The sequence below is a fragment of the Mustelus asterias genome, chromosome 6 (assembly GCF_964213995.1).
Source record: "Mustelus asterias chromosome 6, sMusAst1.hap1.1, whole genome shotgun sequence".
Lineage (NCBI taxonomy): Eukaryota > Metazoa > Chordata > Chondrichthyes > Carcharhiniformes > Triakidae > Mustelus > Mustelus asterias.
In genome coordinates, this window is record NC_135806.1 from 43,982,097 (window position 1) to 43,999,546 (window position 17,450).

Here is a 17,450-nt window from a genome sequence, read left to right on the forward strand (position 1 = left end):
CCTCACACTCCCCCCGGTCTGCCTCACACTCCCCCCGGTCTGCCTCACACTCCCCCCGGTCTGCCTCCCACTCCCCCCGGTCTGCCTCACACTCCCCCCGGTCTGCCTCCCACTCCCCCCGGTCTGCCTCCCACTCCCCCTGGTCTGCCTCCCACTCCCCCCGGTCTGCCTCACACTCCCCCCGGTCTGCCTCACACTCCCCCCGGTCTGCCTCACACTCCCCCCGGTCTGCCTCACACTCCCCCCCCCCCCCCCCCCGGTCTGCCTCCCACTCCCCCCCGGTCTGCCTCCCACTCCCCCCGGTCTGCCTCCCACTCCCCCCCGGTCTGCCTCCCACTCCCCGCCGGTCTGCCTCCCACTCCCCCCGGTCTGCCTCCCACTCCCCCCGGTCTGCCTCCCACTCCCCCCGGTCTGCCTCCCACTCCCCCCGGTCTGCCTCCCACTCCCCCCGGTCTGCCTCCCACTCCCCCCGGTCTGCCTCCCACTCCCCCCGGTCTGCCTCCCACTCCCCCCGGTCTGCCTCACACTCCCCCCGGTCTGCCTCACACTCCCCCCCCCCGGTCTGCCTCCCACTCCCCCCCGGTCTGCCTCCCACTCCCCCCCGGTCTGCCTCCCACTCCCCCCGGTCTGCCTCCCACTCCCCCCGGTCTGCCTCCCACTTCCCCCGGTCTGCCTCACACTTCCCCCGGTCTGCCTCACACTTCCCCCGGTCTGCCTCCCGCTCCCCCCGGTCTGCCTCCCGCTCCCCCCGGTCTGCCTCCCGCTGCTCCCGGTCTGCCTCCCGCTCCCCCCGGTCTGCCTCCCGCTCCCCCCGGTCTGCCTCCCGCTCCCCCCGGTCTGCCTCACGGCTGCTCCCGGTCTGCCTCACGCTCCCCCCGGTCTGCCTCCCGCTCCCCCCGGTCTGCCTCACGGCTGCTCCCGGTCTGCCTCACGCTCCCCCCGGTCTGCCTCACACTCCCCCCGGTCTGCCTCACGCTGCTCCCGGTCTGCCTCACACTCCCCCCGGTCTGCCTCCCGCTGCTCCCGGTCTGCCTCCCGCTCCCCCCGGTCTGCCTCCCGCTCCCCCCGGTCTGCCTCACACTGCTCCCGGTCTGCCTCACACTCCCCCCGGTCTGCCTCCCGCTGCTCCCGGTCTGCCTCCCGCTCCCCCCCGGTCTGCCTCACACTCCCCCCGGTCTGCCTCACACTCCCCCCGGTCTGCCTCACGCTGCTCCCGGTCTGCCTCACACTCCCCCCGGTCTGCCTCCCGCTGCTCCCGGTCTGCCTCACACTCCCCCCGTTCTGCCTCACACTCCCCCCGGTCTGCCTCACACTCCCCCCCCCCGGTCTGCCTCCCACTCCCCCCCCCGGTCTGCCTCCCACTCCCCCCGGTCTGCCTCCCACTCCCCCCGGTCTGCCTCCCACTCCCCCCGGTCTGCCTCCCACTCCCCCCGGTCTGCCTCCCACTCCCCCCGGTCTGCCTCCCACTCCACCCGGTCTGCCTCACACTCCCCCCGGTCTGCCTCACACTCCCCCCGGTCTGCCTCCCACTCCCCCCGGTCTGCCTCCCACTCCCCCCGGTCTGCCTCCCACTCCCCCCGGTCTGCCTCCCACTCCCCCCGGTCTGCCTCCCACTCCCCCCGGTCTGCCTCCCACTCCCCCCGGTCTGCCTCACACTCCCCCCGGTCTGCCTCACACTCCCCCCGGTCTGCCTCACACTCCCCCCGGTCTGCCTCACACTCCCCCCGGTCTGCCTCCCACTCCCCCCGGTCTGCCTCCCACTCCCCCCGGTCTGCCTCCCACTCCCCCCGGTCTGCCTCACACTCCCCCCGGTTTGCCTCCCACTCCCCCCGGTCTGCCTCCCACTCCCCCCGGTCTGCCTCCCACTCCCCCCGGTCTGCCTCACACTCCCCCCGGTCTGCCTCACACTCCCCCCCCCCGGTCTGCCTCCCACTCCCCCCCGGTCTGCCTCCCACTCCCCCCGGTCTGCCACCCACTCCCCCCCGGTCTGCCTCCCACTCCCCGCCGGTCTGCCTCCCACTCCCCGCCGGTCTGCCTCCCACTCCCCCCGGTCTGCCTCCCACTCCCCCCGGTCTGCCTCCCACTCCCCCCGGTCTGCCTCCCACTCCCCCCGGTCTGCCTCCCACTCCCCCCGGTCTGCCTCCCACTCCCCCCGGTCTGCCTCACACTCCCCCCGGTCTGCCTCACACTCCCCCCCCCCGCGCTGCCTCCCACTCCCCCCCGGTCTGCCTCCCACTCCCCCCGGTCTGCCTCCCACTCCCCCCCGGTCTGCCTCCCACTCCCCCCGGTCTGCCTCCCACTCCCCCCGGTCTGCCTCCCACTTCCCCCGGTCTGCCTCACACTCCCCCCGGTCTGCCTCCCGCTCCCCCCGGTCTGCCTCCCGCTGCTCCCGGTCTGCCTCCCGCTGCTCCCGGTCTGCCTCCCGCTCCCCCCGGTCTGCCTCCCGCTCCCCCCGGTCTGCCTCCCGCTCCCCCCGGTCTGCCTCACGGCTGCTCCCGGTCTGCCTCACGCTCCCCCCGGTCTGCCTCCCGCTCCCCCCGGTCTGCCTCACGGCTGCTCCCGGTCTGCCTCACGCTCCCCCCGGTCTGCCTCCCACTCCCCCCGGTCTGCCTCACACTCCCCCCGGTCTGCCTCCCGCTCCCCCCGGTCTGCCTCACGGCTGCTCCCGGTCTGCCTCCCACTCCCCCCGGTCTGCCTCACACTCCCCCCGGTCTGCCTCACACTCCCCCCGGTCTGCCTCACACTCCCCCCCCCCGGTCTGCCTCCCACTCCCCCCCGGTCTGCCTCCCACTCCCCCCGGTCTGCCTCCCACTCCCCCCGGTCTGCCTCCCACTTCCCCCGGTCTGCCTCACACTTCCCCCGGTCTGCCTCACACTCCCCCCGGTCTGCCTCCCGCTGCTCCCGGTCTGCCTCCCGCTCCCCCCGGTCTGCCTCACACTCCCCCCGGTCTGCCTCACACTCCCCCCGGTCTGCCTCCCGCTGCTCCCGGTCTGCCTCACACTCCCCCCGTTCTGCCTCACACTCCCCCCCCCGGTCTGCCTCCCACTCCCCCCCCCGGTCTGCCTCCCACTCCCCCCGGTCTGCCTCCCACTCCCCCCGGTCTGCCTCCCACACCCCCCGGTCTGCCTCCCACTCCCCCCGGTCTGCCTCCCACTCCCCCCGGTCTGCCTCCCACTCCACCCGGTCTGCCTCACACTCCCCCCGGTCTGCCTCACACTCCCCCCGGTCTGCCTCACACTCCCCCCGGTCTGCCTCACACTCCCCCCGGTCTGCCTCACACTCCCCCCGGTCTGCCTCACACTCCCCCCGGTCTGCCTCACACTCCCCCCGGTCTGCCTCCCACTCCCCCCGGTCTGCCTCCCACTCCCCCCGGTCTGCCTCACACTCCCCCCGGTTTGCCTCCCACTCCCCCCGGTCTGCCTCCCACTCCCCCCGGTCTGCCTCCCACTCCCCCCGGTCTGCCTCACACTCCCCCCGGTCTGCCTCACACTCCCCCCCCCGGTCTGCCTCCCACTCCCCCCCGGTCTGCCTCCCACTCCCCCCGGTCTGCCACCCACTCCCCCCCGGTCTGCCTCCCACTCCCCGCCGGTCTGCCTCCCACTCCCCGCCGGTCTGCCTCCCACTCCCCCCGGTCTGCCTCCCACTCCCCCCGGTCTGCCTCCCACTCCCCCCGGTCTGCCTCCCACTCCCCCCGGTCTGCCTCCCACTCCCCCCGGTCTGCCTCCCACTCCCCCCGGTCTGCCTCACACTCCCCCCGGTCTGCCTCACACTCCCCCCCCCCGGTCTGCCTCCCACTCCCCCCCGGTCTGCCTCCCACTCCCCCCGGTCTGCCTCCCACTCCCCCCCGGTCTGCCTCCCACTCCCCCCCGGTCTGCCTCCCACTCCCCCCGGTCTGCCTCCCACTCCCCCCGGTCTGCCTCCCACTTCCCCCGGTCTGCCTCACACTTCCCCCGGTCTGCCTCACACTCCCCCCGGTCTGCCTCCCGCTCCCCCCGGTCTGCCTCACGCTCCCCCCGGTCTGCCTCCCGCTGCTCCCGGTCTGCCTCCCGCTCCCCCCGGTCTGCCTCCCGCTCCCCCCGGTCTGCCTCCCGCTCCCCCCGGTCTGCCTCACGGCTGCTCCCGGTCTGCCTCACGCTCCCCCCGGTCTGCCTCCCGCTCCCCCCGGTCTGCCTCACGGCTGCTCCCGGTCTGCCTCACGCTCCCCCCGGTCTGCCTCACACTCCCCCCGGTCTGCCTCACGCTGCTCCCGGTCTGCCTCACACTCCCCCCGGTCTGCCTCCCGCTGCTCCCGGTCTGCCTCCCGCTCCCCCCGGTCTGCCTCCCGCTCCCCCCGGTCTGCCTCACACTGCTCCCGGTCTGCCTCACACTCCCCCCGGTCTGCCTCCCGCTGCTCCCGGTCTGCCTCCCGCTCCCCCCGGTCTGCCTCACACTCCCCCCGGTCTGCCTCACACTCCCCCCGGTCTGCCTCACGCTGCTTCCGGTCTGCCTCACACTCCCCCCGGTCTGCCTCCCGCTGCTCCCGGTCTGCCTCACACTCCCCCCGTTCTGCCTCACACTCCCCCCGGTCTGCCTCACACTCCCCCCCCCGGTCTGCCTCCCACTCCCCCCGGTCTGCCTCCCACTGCTCCCGGTCTGCCTCACGCTCCCCCCGGTCTGCCTCACACTCCCCCCGTTCTGCCTCACACTCCCCCCGGTCTGCCTCACACTCCCCCCGTTCTGCCTCACACTCCCCCCGTTCTGCCTCACGCTCCCCCCGGTCTGCCTCACACTCCCCCCGTTCTGCCTCACACTCCCCCCGGTCTGCCTCACGCTCCCCCCGGTCTGCCTCACGCTCCCCCCCGGTCTGCCTCCCGCTCCCCCCGGTCTGCCTCCCGCTCCCCCCGGTCTGCCTCCCGCTCCCCCCGGTCTGCCTCACACTCCCCCCGGTCTGCCTCACACTCCCCCCGTTCTGCCTCACGCTCCCCCCGGTCTGCCTCACACTCCCCCCGTTCTGCCTCACACTCCCCCCGTTCTGCCTCACGCTCCCCCCGGTCTGCCTCACACTCCCCCCGGTCTGCCTCCCGCTCCCCCCGGTCTGCCTCCCGCTCCCCCCGGTCTGCCTCCCGCTCCCCCCGGTCTGCCTCCCGCTCCCCCCGGTCTGCCTCCCGCTCCCCCCGGTCTGCCTCCCGCTCCCCCCGGTCTGCCTCCCGCTCCCCCCGGTCTGCCTCCCGCTCCCCCCGGTCTGCCTCCCGCTCCCCCCGGTCTGCCTCCCGCTCCCCCCGGTCTGCCTCCCGCTCCCCCCGGTCTGCCTCACACTCCCCCCGGTCAGCCTCCCGCTCCCCCCGGTCTGCCTCACACTCCCCCCGTTCTGCCTCACACACCCCCGTTCTGCCTCACACTCCCCCCGTTCTGCCTCACGCTCCCCCCGTTCTGCCTCACGCTCCCCCCGTTCTGCCTCACACTGCTCCCGTTCTGCCTCACGCTCCCCCCGTTCTGCCTCACGCTCCCCCCGTTCTGCCTCACGCTGCTCCCGGTCTGCCTCACACTGCTCCCGGTCTGCCTCACACTGCTCCCGGTCTGCCTCACACTGCTCCCGGTCTGCCTCACACTGCTCCCGGTCTGCCTCACACTGCTCCCGGTCTGCCTCACGCTGCTCCCGGTCTGCCTCCCACTCCCCCCGGTCTGCCTCACACTGCTCCCGGTCTGCCTCACACTGCTCCCGGTCTGCCTCACACTCCCCCCGGTCTGCCTCACACTCCCCCCGGTCTGCCTCACACTGCTCCCGGTCTGCCTCACGCTGCTCCCGGTCTGCCTCACGCTGCTCCCGGTCTGCCTCACACTGCTCCCGGTCTGCCTCACACTGCTCCCGGTCTGCCTCACACTGCTCCCGGTCTGCCTCACACTGCTCCCGGTCTGCCTCACACTGCTCCCGGTCTGCCTCACACTGCTCCCGGTCTGCCTCACACTGCTCCCGGTCTGCCTCACACTGCTCCCGGTCTGCCTCACGCTGCTCCCGGTCTGCCTCACGCTGCTCCCGGTCTGCCTCACACTCCCCCCGGTCTGCCTCACACTGCTCCCGGTCTGCCTCACGCTGCTCCCGGTCTGCCTCACACTGCTCCCGGTCTGCCTCACGCTGCTCCCGGTCTGCCTCACGCTCCCCCCGGTCTGCCTCCCGCTCCCCCCGGTCTGCCTCCCGCTGCTCCCGGTCTGCCTCACACTGCTCCCGGTCTGCCTCACACTCCCCCCCCGGTCTGCCTCACACTGCTCCCGGTCTGCCTCCCGCTGCTCCCGGTCTGCCTCCCGCTGCTCCCGGTCTGCCTCACACTGCTCCCGGTCTGCCTCACACTGCTCCCGGTCTGCCTCACACTGCTCCCGGTCTGCCTCACACTGCTCCCGGTCTGCCTCCCGCTCCCCCCGGTCTGCCTCACACTGCTCCCGGTCTGCCTCACATTGCTCCCGGTCTGCCTCACACTGCTCCCGGTCTGCCTCACACTGCTCCCGGTCTGCCTCCCGCTCCCCCCGGTCTGCCTCACACTGCTCCCGGTCTGCCTCACACTGCTCCCGGTCTGCCTCACGCTGCTCCCGGTCTGCCTCCCGCTCCCCCCGGTCTGCCTCCCGCTGCTCCCGGTCTGCCTCCCGCTGCTCCCGGTCTGCCTCACACTCCCCCCGGTCTGCCTCACACTGCTCCCGGTCTGCCTCACACTGCTCCCGGTCTGCCTCACGCTCCCCCCGGTCTGCCTCACGCTCCCCCCGGTCTGCCTCACGCTCCCCCCGGTCTGCCTCACACTCCCCCCGGTCTGCCTCACACTGCTCCCGGTCTGCCTCACACTGCTCCCGGTCTGCCTCACACTCCCCCCGGTCTGCCTCACGCTGCTCCCGGTCTGCCTCACGCTGCTCCCGGTCTGCCTCACGCTGCTCCCGGTCTGCCTCACACTGCTCCCGGTCTGCCCTTTTGTTTTCCCACTCCTCCTGCCTCTCTCTGCTTTAACTTAAAGTCTCAATTTTTTTCTGATCCTGGATGAAAAGTTACGAACCTGAAATGTTAATTTCACTTCTTTCTCCACGGAAGCTGCCAGTTCTGCTGAATATTTCCAGCATTTTCTGTTTCTATGTCAGTGAATAAATTAACTTGTACTTGCAGAGGAATGACGCGATGGGGAGAGTTTGACAATTTGTACAACATTGCTGAGCTGGAGGAGGAAGCTGCGCCAGAAGGCAAGGAACAGGAAACGGTCCAGCAACCGAGTAAGTTTCCAGGAGATAAAAGCAAATTGTGCGGATGCTGGAATCTAAAACAAAATATGCTGGGAAATCTCAGCAGCTCTGACAGCATCTGTGGAAAGAGAACAGAGCTAACGTTTCGAGTCTGGACAATCCTTCCTTGGAGCTCTGTCCAAGAGTCATCCAGACTCCAAACACTCGTTCTGTTCTCTCTCCACCGAGGCTGTCAGAGTGACTGAGATTGTCCAGCATTTTCTGTGTTGGTGTAAGTTTCCCAGGAGGTTGGGTGAGTGGATCAGTAATTATGATTTGTGGAATCTTTAATAGCTTTTGGAGAATACGCCAGGTGAAATTATATATTGTCAGGCAATCAGAATTTTTTTCCAAATTCAGATTAGTTTAGATTAAACCCACTCCTTAGGTTCTTTCTGAAACTAGAGATCTTTAAGAAATCTGATGAGTTGAGATTGAGTGAAAAGGACAATCTACTTCCTTTGGTTTTGGGAGTAAGTGATGAGGGGAAATCACCAAGTTCACACTGACCGTAACAGTGAGGAGAACAGTTAGGAGAAATTTCCTTCATTTCTTAAGACTTAAAATCCTTGAAAATCAAGGAGCTTAAACATATCAGGGGCGATTCTCCCATCCCAACGCACTAATGTTTTAGTGCAGCGGCCCGGGAGAAACACCTGTGCATCGATTCGCAGAATTCGTGCGCGTGTTCCTGGTTCGTGCGCATCTCCGGGCGCCGGATATCCAGTGCGGTCAGGACCACGCTGGGAACCGGCGGGAACAGCTGTCAGTGATTTTAATCTATTTTTTAATGTTATTTAAATGTGATTAGCGGGCCCAGGACTAAAGTCTCCGGCCGCTCGCCTCTCCCACCCCGTCAATGCAATTTCATTCCGGTGGGGTTCAGACTAGCTCCCTAATTTCGGGGAACTAACGGCCTGCCCCTGCTGGAGTGAAGGGGCAATTAGGCCCCCCAGGGGGTCGGGCGGGAGGGGGTGCCTGTGGGCATGGGCACCCTGACAGTGTCAGCCTGTGCCCCCAGCACTGCCAAAGTGCCCATGCCCAGGGGCACCTTGGCATTGCCCACCAGGCATCGGGCAGTGCCAAGGGGACAGGGCCCAGGGAGGCCTAGTGGGCGGGGCTTGGGAGTCAGGGTGGTGGGTACTGCTGCCACTCTGCATTGGGATTTATAGGGCCTGGAGGGACACTAGCGATGGGGGCGGGCTGGGGGTGTGGTCTGCCTCCCATAGGGGGTTCTGCCTCCCGTGGAGCGGGGGGTGGGGGGGCGATCATTGCTGCTGGGGGTGGGTGCTGGAGTTTGGGGAGCTCCTTGATCGGGGGGGGGGTGGTTCAGGGCTGGCCCGGGAATGCTCGTGGGAGGCTGTGATCGGGGTGTGGGGGGGTGGAGGGGCAGCACTGCGGGGGTCTCTGGTTGGCCAGTTGAGCTGTCCAGCAAAGTCCACACTGACAGTGCGGGGCCACTGCGCAGGCACAGAGGCCCAGAACTGTCAGACCCCGGCGTGAATAGGCCCCGCCCCCCCCGAGCTTTTAATGATATTCACGGTTGTGACCTCTGCATTGCACAGAGTGTGGGAGATTCGAGTGTGAATTCCCACTGAAAAAGCAATTGTGATTTACACCAGTTTTCCCGCAAATTCGGAACTTCTTTTTGGAGAATCGCCCTCATCATGCTTAAAATTCTAATGTGTCCAGCATTTTCTGTCTTGTTAATAAACAGGAGTGTTATGTTTCAAAGCGCAGTCGCAGTTAAGATGATACCGCGATTTCACCCAGCTCAGAGTGTTGGGGAGGGAGTTGTGAGATCCACAATGCCCAATTTTCTATTCAGTTGCGAAATCAGTCCAATTATCGATGGTGAACATGAAATGCTGCGGATGCTGGAATCTGAAACAAGAACAGAAAAATGCTGGAAAATTTCAGCAAGTCTGACAGCATCTGTGGGAAGAGAATAGAGCCAATGTTTCGAGTCCAGATGACCCTTCGTCAACTCTGACCAAGGGGTCACCTAGATTCGAAACATTGGCAATTACCTATGGTCCTGTTCTTCAAAGAGGGAAAACAAATGTTCAGCCAGCTTGACTTGTTGGCAAAGAGATGAGAAGAAGCTGAATGATATCCAAGATAGATTTGAGTTTGTTGTGTTCTTCTCCTCCAACCTTTTAGTCTTCGAGAGCAGTACATTAAAACCAAAACGCAACCGAGAGCCCGAAAGTAGCAACTTAATACGTACCAGGAGTGACGCATCCTTGGTGAAGATGAGGGTAAAGGACCAAGCAGCGACTGCAGCAAAGAAAGCCCAGCGCCATCGCTTTTCCATTAACGGCCACTTTTACAACTACAAGGTAAAAAGTGGGAATTCAATTTTTTTCTTACAGAAATAAAACTAGTGCAGGCTGAGCTGTAAAGTCCAGTGTATGAATTTCATCTGCTCAAGAGAAAAATTACACTCTGTATGACCAGCATCTAATATGCTTCCCTTTGTATTTAATTCATAAGAATTAATCAGTGATTCAAGTTCAATCATCACTCCAAGATTTCAGCACATAATCTACTTGGACATTTCCCTGGCATTGACAGAGGTACTGTCTCTTCAAGTGGTAAAGATTCAAAGAAAACTAAGGAGATCCCCCAGTGTTGTGTTATCCCTCAACCAACACCACCAACAGCAGGTTAACTAGTGAGCTCATTTCCTATTTGTGTCACCTTGCTGTGTACAAATCAACAGCCCTGTTTCCCTACGTGGAAAGTGACTTCGCTGCAAAAGTATTTCATTGGCTGAGAAGCACTTCGGGATGCCCTGAAGATGGAATAAAGTCATTAGAATCAAACCAAAGGCCTTAAGTAGACATACAGCCGTGCCTGTTAGAAATCAGCCAGTAACTGGCCTCGAAGACAGAGGGTGGTGGTGGATGGAAAATTTTTGGATTGGAGGCAGGTTGCTAACGGAGTGCCACAGGGATCAGTGCTTGGTCCTCTGCTCTTTGTGATTTTTATTAATGACTGAGAGGAGGGGGCTGAAGGGTGGATCAGTAAATTTGCTGATGACGCCAAGATTGGTGGAGTAGTGGATGAGGTGGAGGGCTGTTGTAGGCTGCAAAGAGACATAGATAGGATGCAAAGCTGGGCTGAAAAATGGCAAATGGAGTTTAACCCTGATAAATGTGAGGTGATTCATTTTGGTAGGACTAATTTAAATGTGGATTACAGGGTCAAAGGTAGGGTTCTGAAGACTGTGGAGGAACAGAGAGATCTTGGGGTCCATATCCACAGATCTCTAAAGGTTGCCACTCAAGTGGATAGAGCAGTGAAGAAGGCCTATAGTATGTTAGCTTTTATTAACAGGGGGTTGGAGTTTAAGAGCCGTGGGGTTATGCTGCAACTGTACAGGACCTTGGTGAGACCACATTTGGAATATTGTGTGCAGTTCTGGTCACCTCACTAATAAGAAGGATGTGGAAGCACTGGAAAGAGTGCAGAGGAGATTTACCAGGATGCTGCCTGGTTTGGAGGGTAGGTCTTATGAGGAAAGGTTGAGGGAGCTAGGGCTGTTCTCTCTGGAGCGGAGGAGGCTGAGGGGAGACTTAATAGAGGTTTATAAAATGATGAAGGGGATAGATAGAGTGAACGTTCGAAGACTATTTCCTCGGGTGGATGGAGCTATTACAAGGGGGCATAACTATAGGGTTCATGGTGGGAGAAACAGGAAGGATATCAGAGGTAGGTTCTTTACGCAGAGAGTGGTTGGGGTGTGGAATGGGCTGCCTGCAGTGATAATGGAGTCAGACACTTTAGGAACATTTAAGCGGTTATTGGATAGGCACATGGAGCACACCAGGATGATAGGGAGTGGGATAGCTTGATCTTGGTTTCAGATAAAGCTCGGCACAACATCGTGGGCCGAAGGGCCTGTTCTGTGCTGTACTGTTCTATGTTCTAACTGTCCACAGCTTGCCATTATGGTGCTCACCTAGCGGGCAATGCTCCCGGGCAGTAGCTGATCAGTACACCAGAGGGCACTATCATCAGGTTTTCTAAAAGTTTTGAGCCATAGTGCAATTAATCCAGAAACACAGAACTATTACACATAGAAAAGGGCCATTTGGACTGTAAGGTCGATGCTGGCTCGCCGAATACCTTGACTTAAGCACAGTGTTATTTCTGTGAGCAACAAGGATAGAAGAGATTAACAATTACAAACAAAACTTTTTTATGTCAAATCCTGGTATGTTCTACATGGTAAGAAGTCTCACAACACCAGGTTAAAGTCCAACAGGTTTATTTGGTTGCAAAAGCCACTAGCTTTCGGAGCGCTGCCCCTTCGTCAGGTAAGTGGGAGTTCTGTTCACAAACAGGGCATATAAAGACACAAACTCAATTTACAAAATAATGGTTGGAATGCAAGTCTTTACAGGTAATCAAGTCTTAAAGGTACAGACAATGTGAGTGGAGAGAGCGTTAAGCACAGGTTAAAGAGGTGTGTATTGTCTTCAGACAGGACAGTTAGTGAGATTTTGCAAGCCCAGGCAAGTCGTGGGGGTTACAGATAGTGTGACATGAACCCAAGATCCCAGTTGAGGCCGTCCTCATGTGTGTGGAACTTGGCTATCAGTCTCTGCTCAGCGACTCTGTGTTGTTGTGTGTCGTGAAGGCCGCCTTGGAGAACGCTTATCCGAAGATCAGAGGCCGAATGCCCGTGACCGCTGAAGTGTTCCCCAACAAGAAGAGAACACTCTTGCCTGGTGATTGTCGAGCGGTGTTCATTCATCCGTTGTCATAGCGTCTGCATGGTCTCCCCAATGTACCATGCCTCGGGACATCCTATCCTGCAGCGTATCAGGTAGACAACATTGGCCGATTTGCAAGAGTATGTACCTGGTGGATGGTGTTCTCACGTGAGATGATGGCATCCGTGTCGATGATCCGGCATGTCTTGCAGAGGTTGTTGTGGCAGGGTTGTGTGGTGTCCTTGATGGAGATGCATGTGTCCAAGTGACCACGACACCACACAACCCTGCCACAGCAACCTCTGCAAGACGTGCCAGATCATCGACACGGATGCCATCATCTCACGTGAGAACACCATCCACCAGGTACACGGTACATACTCTTGCAACTCGGCCAACGTTGCCTACCTGATACGCTGCAGGAAAGGATGTCCCGAGGCATGGTACATTGGGGAAACCATGCAGACGCTACGACAACGGATGAATGAACACCGCTCGACAATCACCAGGCAAGAGCGTTCTCTTCCTGTTGGGGAACACTTCAGCGGTCATGGGCATTCAGCCTCTGATCTTTGGGTAAGCGTTCTCCAAGGCGGCCTTCACGACACATGACAACGCAGAGTCGCTGAGCAGAGACTGATAGCCAAGTTCCGCACACATGAGGACGGCCTCAACCGAGATCTTGGGTTCATGTCACATTATCTGTAACCCCCACGACTTGCCTGGGCTTGCAAAATCTCACTAACTGTCCTGTCTGAAGACAAACACACCTTTTTAACCTGTGCTTAACGCTCTCTCCACTCACATTGTCTGTACCTTTAAGACTTGATTACCTGTAAAGACTCGCATTCCAACCATTATTTTGTAAATTGAGTTTGTGTCTTTATATGCCCTGTTTGTGAACAGAACTCCCACTTACCTGACGAAGGAGCAGCGTTCTGAAAGCTGGAATGCAGGTTGCCCTGCTGGAATTTAACACTTGGCATGTGATACTTTGTTCAAGGTGGGACATCTGAGCCAATTGGGCAATAAAATGGCTGCCAGCTCTCTGATCTCAGCAGCGCCACAGGGAGCTGTGGTCACTGCTGGGACTACAACAGTTCCCAATGCCAAGGCGCTGAAGCCGGGGTAAAAAGGTAAGTGGACAAGGGAGCGTATCACCCAGGCTAGGCAATAAGGCCCCAGCAAGAGGGGGATAGGGAGCCAGGGCAGACTGGCCAGGTTGTGAGGGAACTGGGCGGCGAGGGAGGCCTGGGTAGCTTCCAAACAGGCCGAAGTAACCCATCAAGGATGCACTCCACCCACCCTTGCACAGCAGCAGCCTACAGAGTGAATACTTTGGTAGGCTTCTCCTGCTGGGGTATGAGAAGGCCATAAAATCCAGCCCATGATGGGTGCCTCGAATGTCTGCTTCACTGGGAGCACAGGATAGTGGGATCACACTATTTATTCAAATCACCCATCCCCTTTTATTGTCTGAACAAAATAGTTAAGAAGCTTTAATTTTTATTTAAATGTACTTAGAGGACAAATGGAGACCAGCCAATTGCCATCTCATCAGTTGCACTAAATCATCGGCAAAGTGATAAAGTGTTGTCGACAGTGTGGCTATTACTCACCAATAACCAATTCACTGACGGCCAGGAAAGATCCAATTGCAGTTTTGTGTTGGGGAGTGGGGGGTAGTTGACTGATTGGGGGGTGGGGGAGGGGTTTACTGGTCGCTGAGTTGGCTGTGGGAGAACACTGCTACTCCCTCTGGCCTACAAGGAATGCTGGAATGGTGTTTACCTGCTGAAAGAGCCAGTCCTCGCCTCCCTTCACCTGCCAGGTTCCCCATGGGCCAGTATAGCTAGCCAGCCTTGGTTAAGCCTAAAATGTGGACAATATGTGTGGCACCCAGCCTCATTAAGATATTTTATGATGAGACCCACCTCTTGGGAGGAGGCTGGTCACCCACCAGGCCTCCGGTAAAGCTGGATGTGGGTAGTTTGAAACGTATTGGAGCCAGCTTTAAGATCCCAACCAACACAACCCTGCCGTTTCGACAGATAAAACTCCCCACGTCTTTTAATAGTAGAGGTGTTATCAACAATGGCAAACATGCAAAACCCAAAGTTTTTATTGCATTATAGATCGAGATGTATTTGCATAGATTTATAATCTTCCTGCAGCCAATTGCCATAAACCTCACTCCTAAATATTCCTGATGTTGATATTTCAAACTGATATTTCATGGGAGCAAAAACGAGTGACTGACACCAGCTCTGAGCATTGAACGGTGGAGGCTGGAATTTGTTCAGTTTATTTCTGATGACTGAGGTGCACTTTGCACTGTAACTTAACACTGGCCAAATGTTACTGTTTATTTGGGTGGTGCAGTTTACAACTCGTATTGAGATAGGACTTTGTTCATCAAAACTGAAATAAAACAAGGAGCATTAATCATTTTGCAGGCACATAGATTTTAGTTGAAGATCTTGCTGAATTTAATATCTTTTTCAGCGTTTGGGTGAAAGTTTATTGTTTTGAGGTCGGTTAATAAAGTTCACACAAGACTAATTCTACATATCCAAGCTAAATGGCTATGGTTACCTTAGTTTAAAAGATAATACCATGTGAAAGATGGATAGTCTCCAACTTCCCCCCCCCCCCCCCCCTCCCCCTGCACTGTCCCTGTTTATCCCAGGCAGCTGCCTATGCTGGCAAACAGAGCAAGCTATTTCCCATTGCCGTAGCATCAATTACGGAGGTGCCACTTAAACCTTCTTATCAGGCCAGCTATTCTGGGCAGTTCAAACAGCTGGTGGAGTGCAATTACCTGTCATTAAGTTCTTCCACGCAGCCCCAAGCCTCCTGAAACTCAAGCTGCGTTTACTGTACCTGTTGGAGTGGCGAAACTAAGCCGAGGTGAAACTGACCAGCCTGCTGTGTCAGCCATGGGTGGACGAGTGTCACCTTACACTGCTTTTCCAGGAATATTTTCCACACACACTACCACAGGGAGCATTAGTAATTTAGAAGCCTGCTAATTATCTTACAATCACCAATTTTGACAGTGAGGAAGAGAAAGGTCGATAGACTGCCAGCAAACTAAGTAAGAAGTCTCACAACACCAGGTTAAAGTCCAACAGGTTTATTTGTAATCACAAGCTTTCATCACCTGATGAAGGAACAGCACTCTGAAAGCTCATGATTCCAAATAAACCTGTTGGACTTTAACCTGGTGTTGTGAGACTTCTTACTGTGCCTACCCCAGTCCAACACCGGCATCTCCACATCATGGAGTCATCGATTCATGGCTTTGGAGATGGTGTGGAGCTCTGAACTGATATCCCAGAGCTGACATTGTTTAAACAACAAGTTCAGTTTGAATTTCTGAAATAGTCAAACTTCCACTTAAAATGATTTAACCTGATACATGGGTGTTTGCACAAATGTGTCCAGTTTAAATGGTGAGGCTGTACCAGTTATGGGCACCACAATTCAGGAAGGCGATGGACCGAGGAGGGGCGTAATACAACTTGGGTGTGATGCTGGCAATGGAATCAGACTGACGGGGCTGCAACTTTTCAACTTTTTCTTTTTGAAAAGAAAGAGAATGGGGAGATTAGATCCCCATTCATAAAAGGATTCGTGATCTGTACACTACCCTTACCAAAAAACCCCTCCCCTGTCTATTTCTAAAAGGAAATGTAGAGAATAGTCCTCTGTAGATCCAGCTCGCCAGATGTTTTGATTTACATGCGTAACATTTTCACAAAATATTATTTACAATATAATTTACAAGATAATGTGGACATTTTAACTGGGAGTGGGCTCAGTGATGGAAGACCAGGCAATTGTCAAATATATTAGACATCTCCAACTGAGACTTGGGCTATTTAAATTATGACAATCAATGGTATTTTGCTGTTTTATACAACACACAAAGAGTAAAATAACAGCTATGTGTTATAAAAATCATCATCTTTATGTTCCCTAGACTTCCATTTTCACACCAATCAAAGGCTCTGTGACTAATGTGAGAATCAACAGCACATTGACAACTCAGGAAGTGATAGCATTACTGCTACAAAAATTTAAGGTATGTTTCTGAAATGGCTTTCCATGCCTTCTGAGCAGCCCCGAGAGCATACACCCTTTCCTTTCTCATCCCCGACACTCTCGCTGCTTGTAAAGATGTTTGTTCAATAGTTTAAGGAAAACACAACTCGTTTATTTACAGGTTAAACTATACAGAGACTTGAAGCCTCATGGCTGCCATCAGCTCCTGAGATGCCTTTGAATAAAGAGGCCCAAGCTTACCAGGGTGATCCCCTGCCCTGCTACTCGACTGGTTCTCCGGGCCTTGTGACCCTTACTCTGCAGATTGACCCTTAAAGAGACAATCACCACATTACCCTTCACTTACTCTCAGCCACTCACTCCCACTCTGTCAGCCACATTTACCTCCATCTCACTCTCTCTCTCCCATTCCTTTCCTCTGCCTCTCCACCCCCCTCACTCTCCCACTTCCTCTCTCTCGCCCACTCCCTCCACCTTCCCGCTGACACAAACATCTCTCCAATTCTCCCTTCAGTTTTCAAATTGCCAAATTTTCTGACCTCGCTGCAGTGGGAGCGTGGCGTGAATGGCAGGTAAGATCGTGCCCCGTTTCACTCAAATTTAGTTGGGAAGCTTTATATTAATGGTGCCTGGTGTTAACTAATATAGTTTTATAAAGCCCCTCATTTCGGATCCATAAGGAAAGAACAGGGCTGTCAGGAGAGGCTGGGAAGCACCGCCACCCCCCCCCCCCCCCCTCCCCCCTCCCAAAGTGAATAGCAGTACAACTGATTCACTCCCTGGAGCAGAATGACTGAGGTCTCTCAAAGAGAAAGTAAGGGGTTTTGTGGGAGAGAGAATTTGCTTTTTGTACCTCATAGTGACACAGACTGCCCTCTAACAGCAAACACAAAGAGGCACTTGATCTTGGAACTTGGTTAAATGTCATCCTGTATCTTGGTATCAGGAACAACATGGGAATGTCCTGGTGTTGCTTGTAGGGAGTCACTGTGTTGAAGATTTGAACACAAGTCATCCCATGGGGTGCGATATGCCAGAGAATCAAAACAGATTTCAGGAACACAGCACCTTTAGAGAACAAAATTGTCCCTCACTTCAGAGAGGTGGTGGGTTGTGAAGATGTGAGGTAGATTGAGAGGAGGTGAGGTAAATCCAGTCTCCAGCAATATAATGCCAAACAAAGGCTAGGTTTGAAGCAGGATGCCTCTTCCAGAGAGCAGGTTAGTCACACAGCCACCCACCCCCTACCATCCACCACACAACAAACCTCACACCTCCTTTCCCCCCTACCCCTCCCCCAACCGTCCTACCCCACCACAACATCTGCCTCCATTAGAAATGCAAGTGGGCATATTGGGGGCAGGTTACATTCCTGTTTTCATATTTTTAACCCTTCCCCACCTTTATTGTCCACCCGCCCCTCCT

The 17,450-nt window shown here is 57.7% G+C and overlaps 1 protein-coding gene across 1 annotated transcript in view; it reads left to right on the top strand.

Moving 5' to 3' along the window:
- rassf6 (Ras association domain family member 6) overlaps positions 1 to 17,450 on the top strand; it is a 64,626-nt gene that overhangs the window by 36,426 nt on the left and 10,750 nt on the right. Inside the window, exons 6-8 of the mRNA XM_078214239.1 lie at positions 7,121 to 7,224; positions 9,397 to 9,575; positions 15,943 to 16,044. Coding sequence (XP_078070365.1) covers positions 7,121 to 7,224; positions 9,397 to 9,575; positions 15,943 to 16,044 — 385 coding nt within the window. The remainder of the gene's footprint in view (positions 1 to 7,120; positions 7,225 to 9,396; positions 9,576 to 15,942; positions 16,045 to 17,450) is intronic.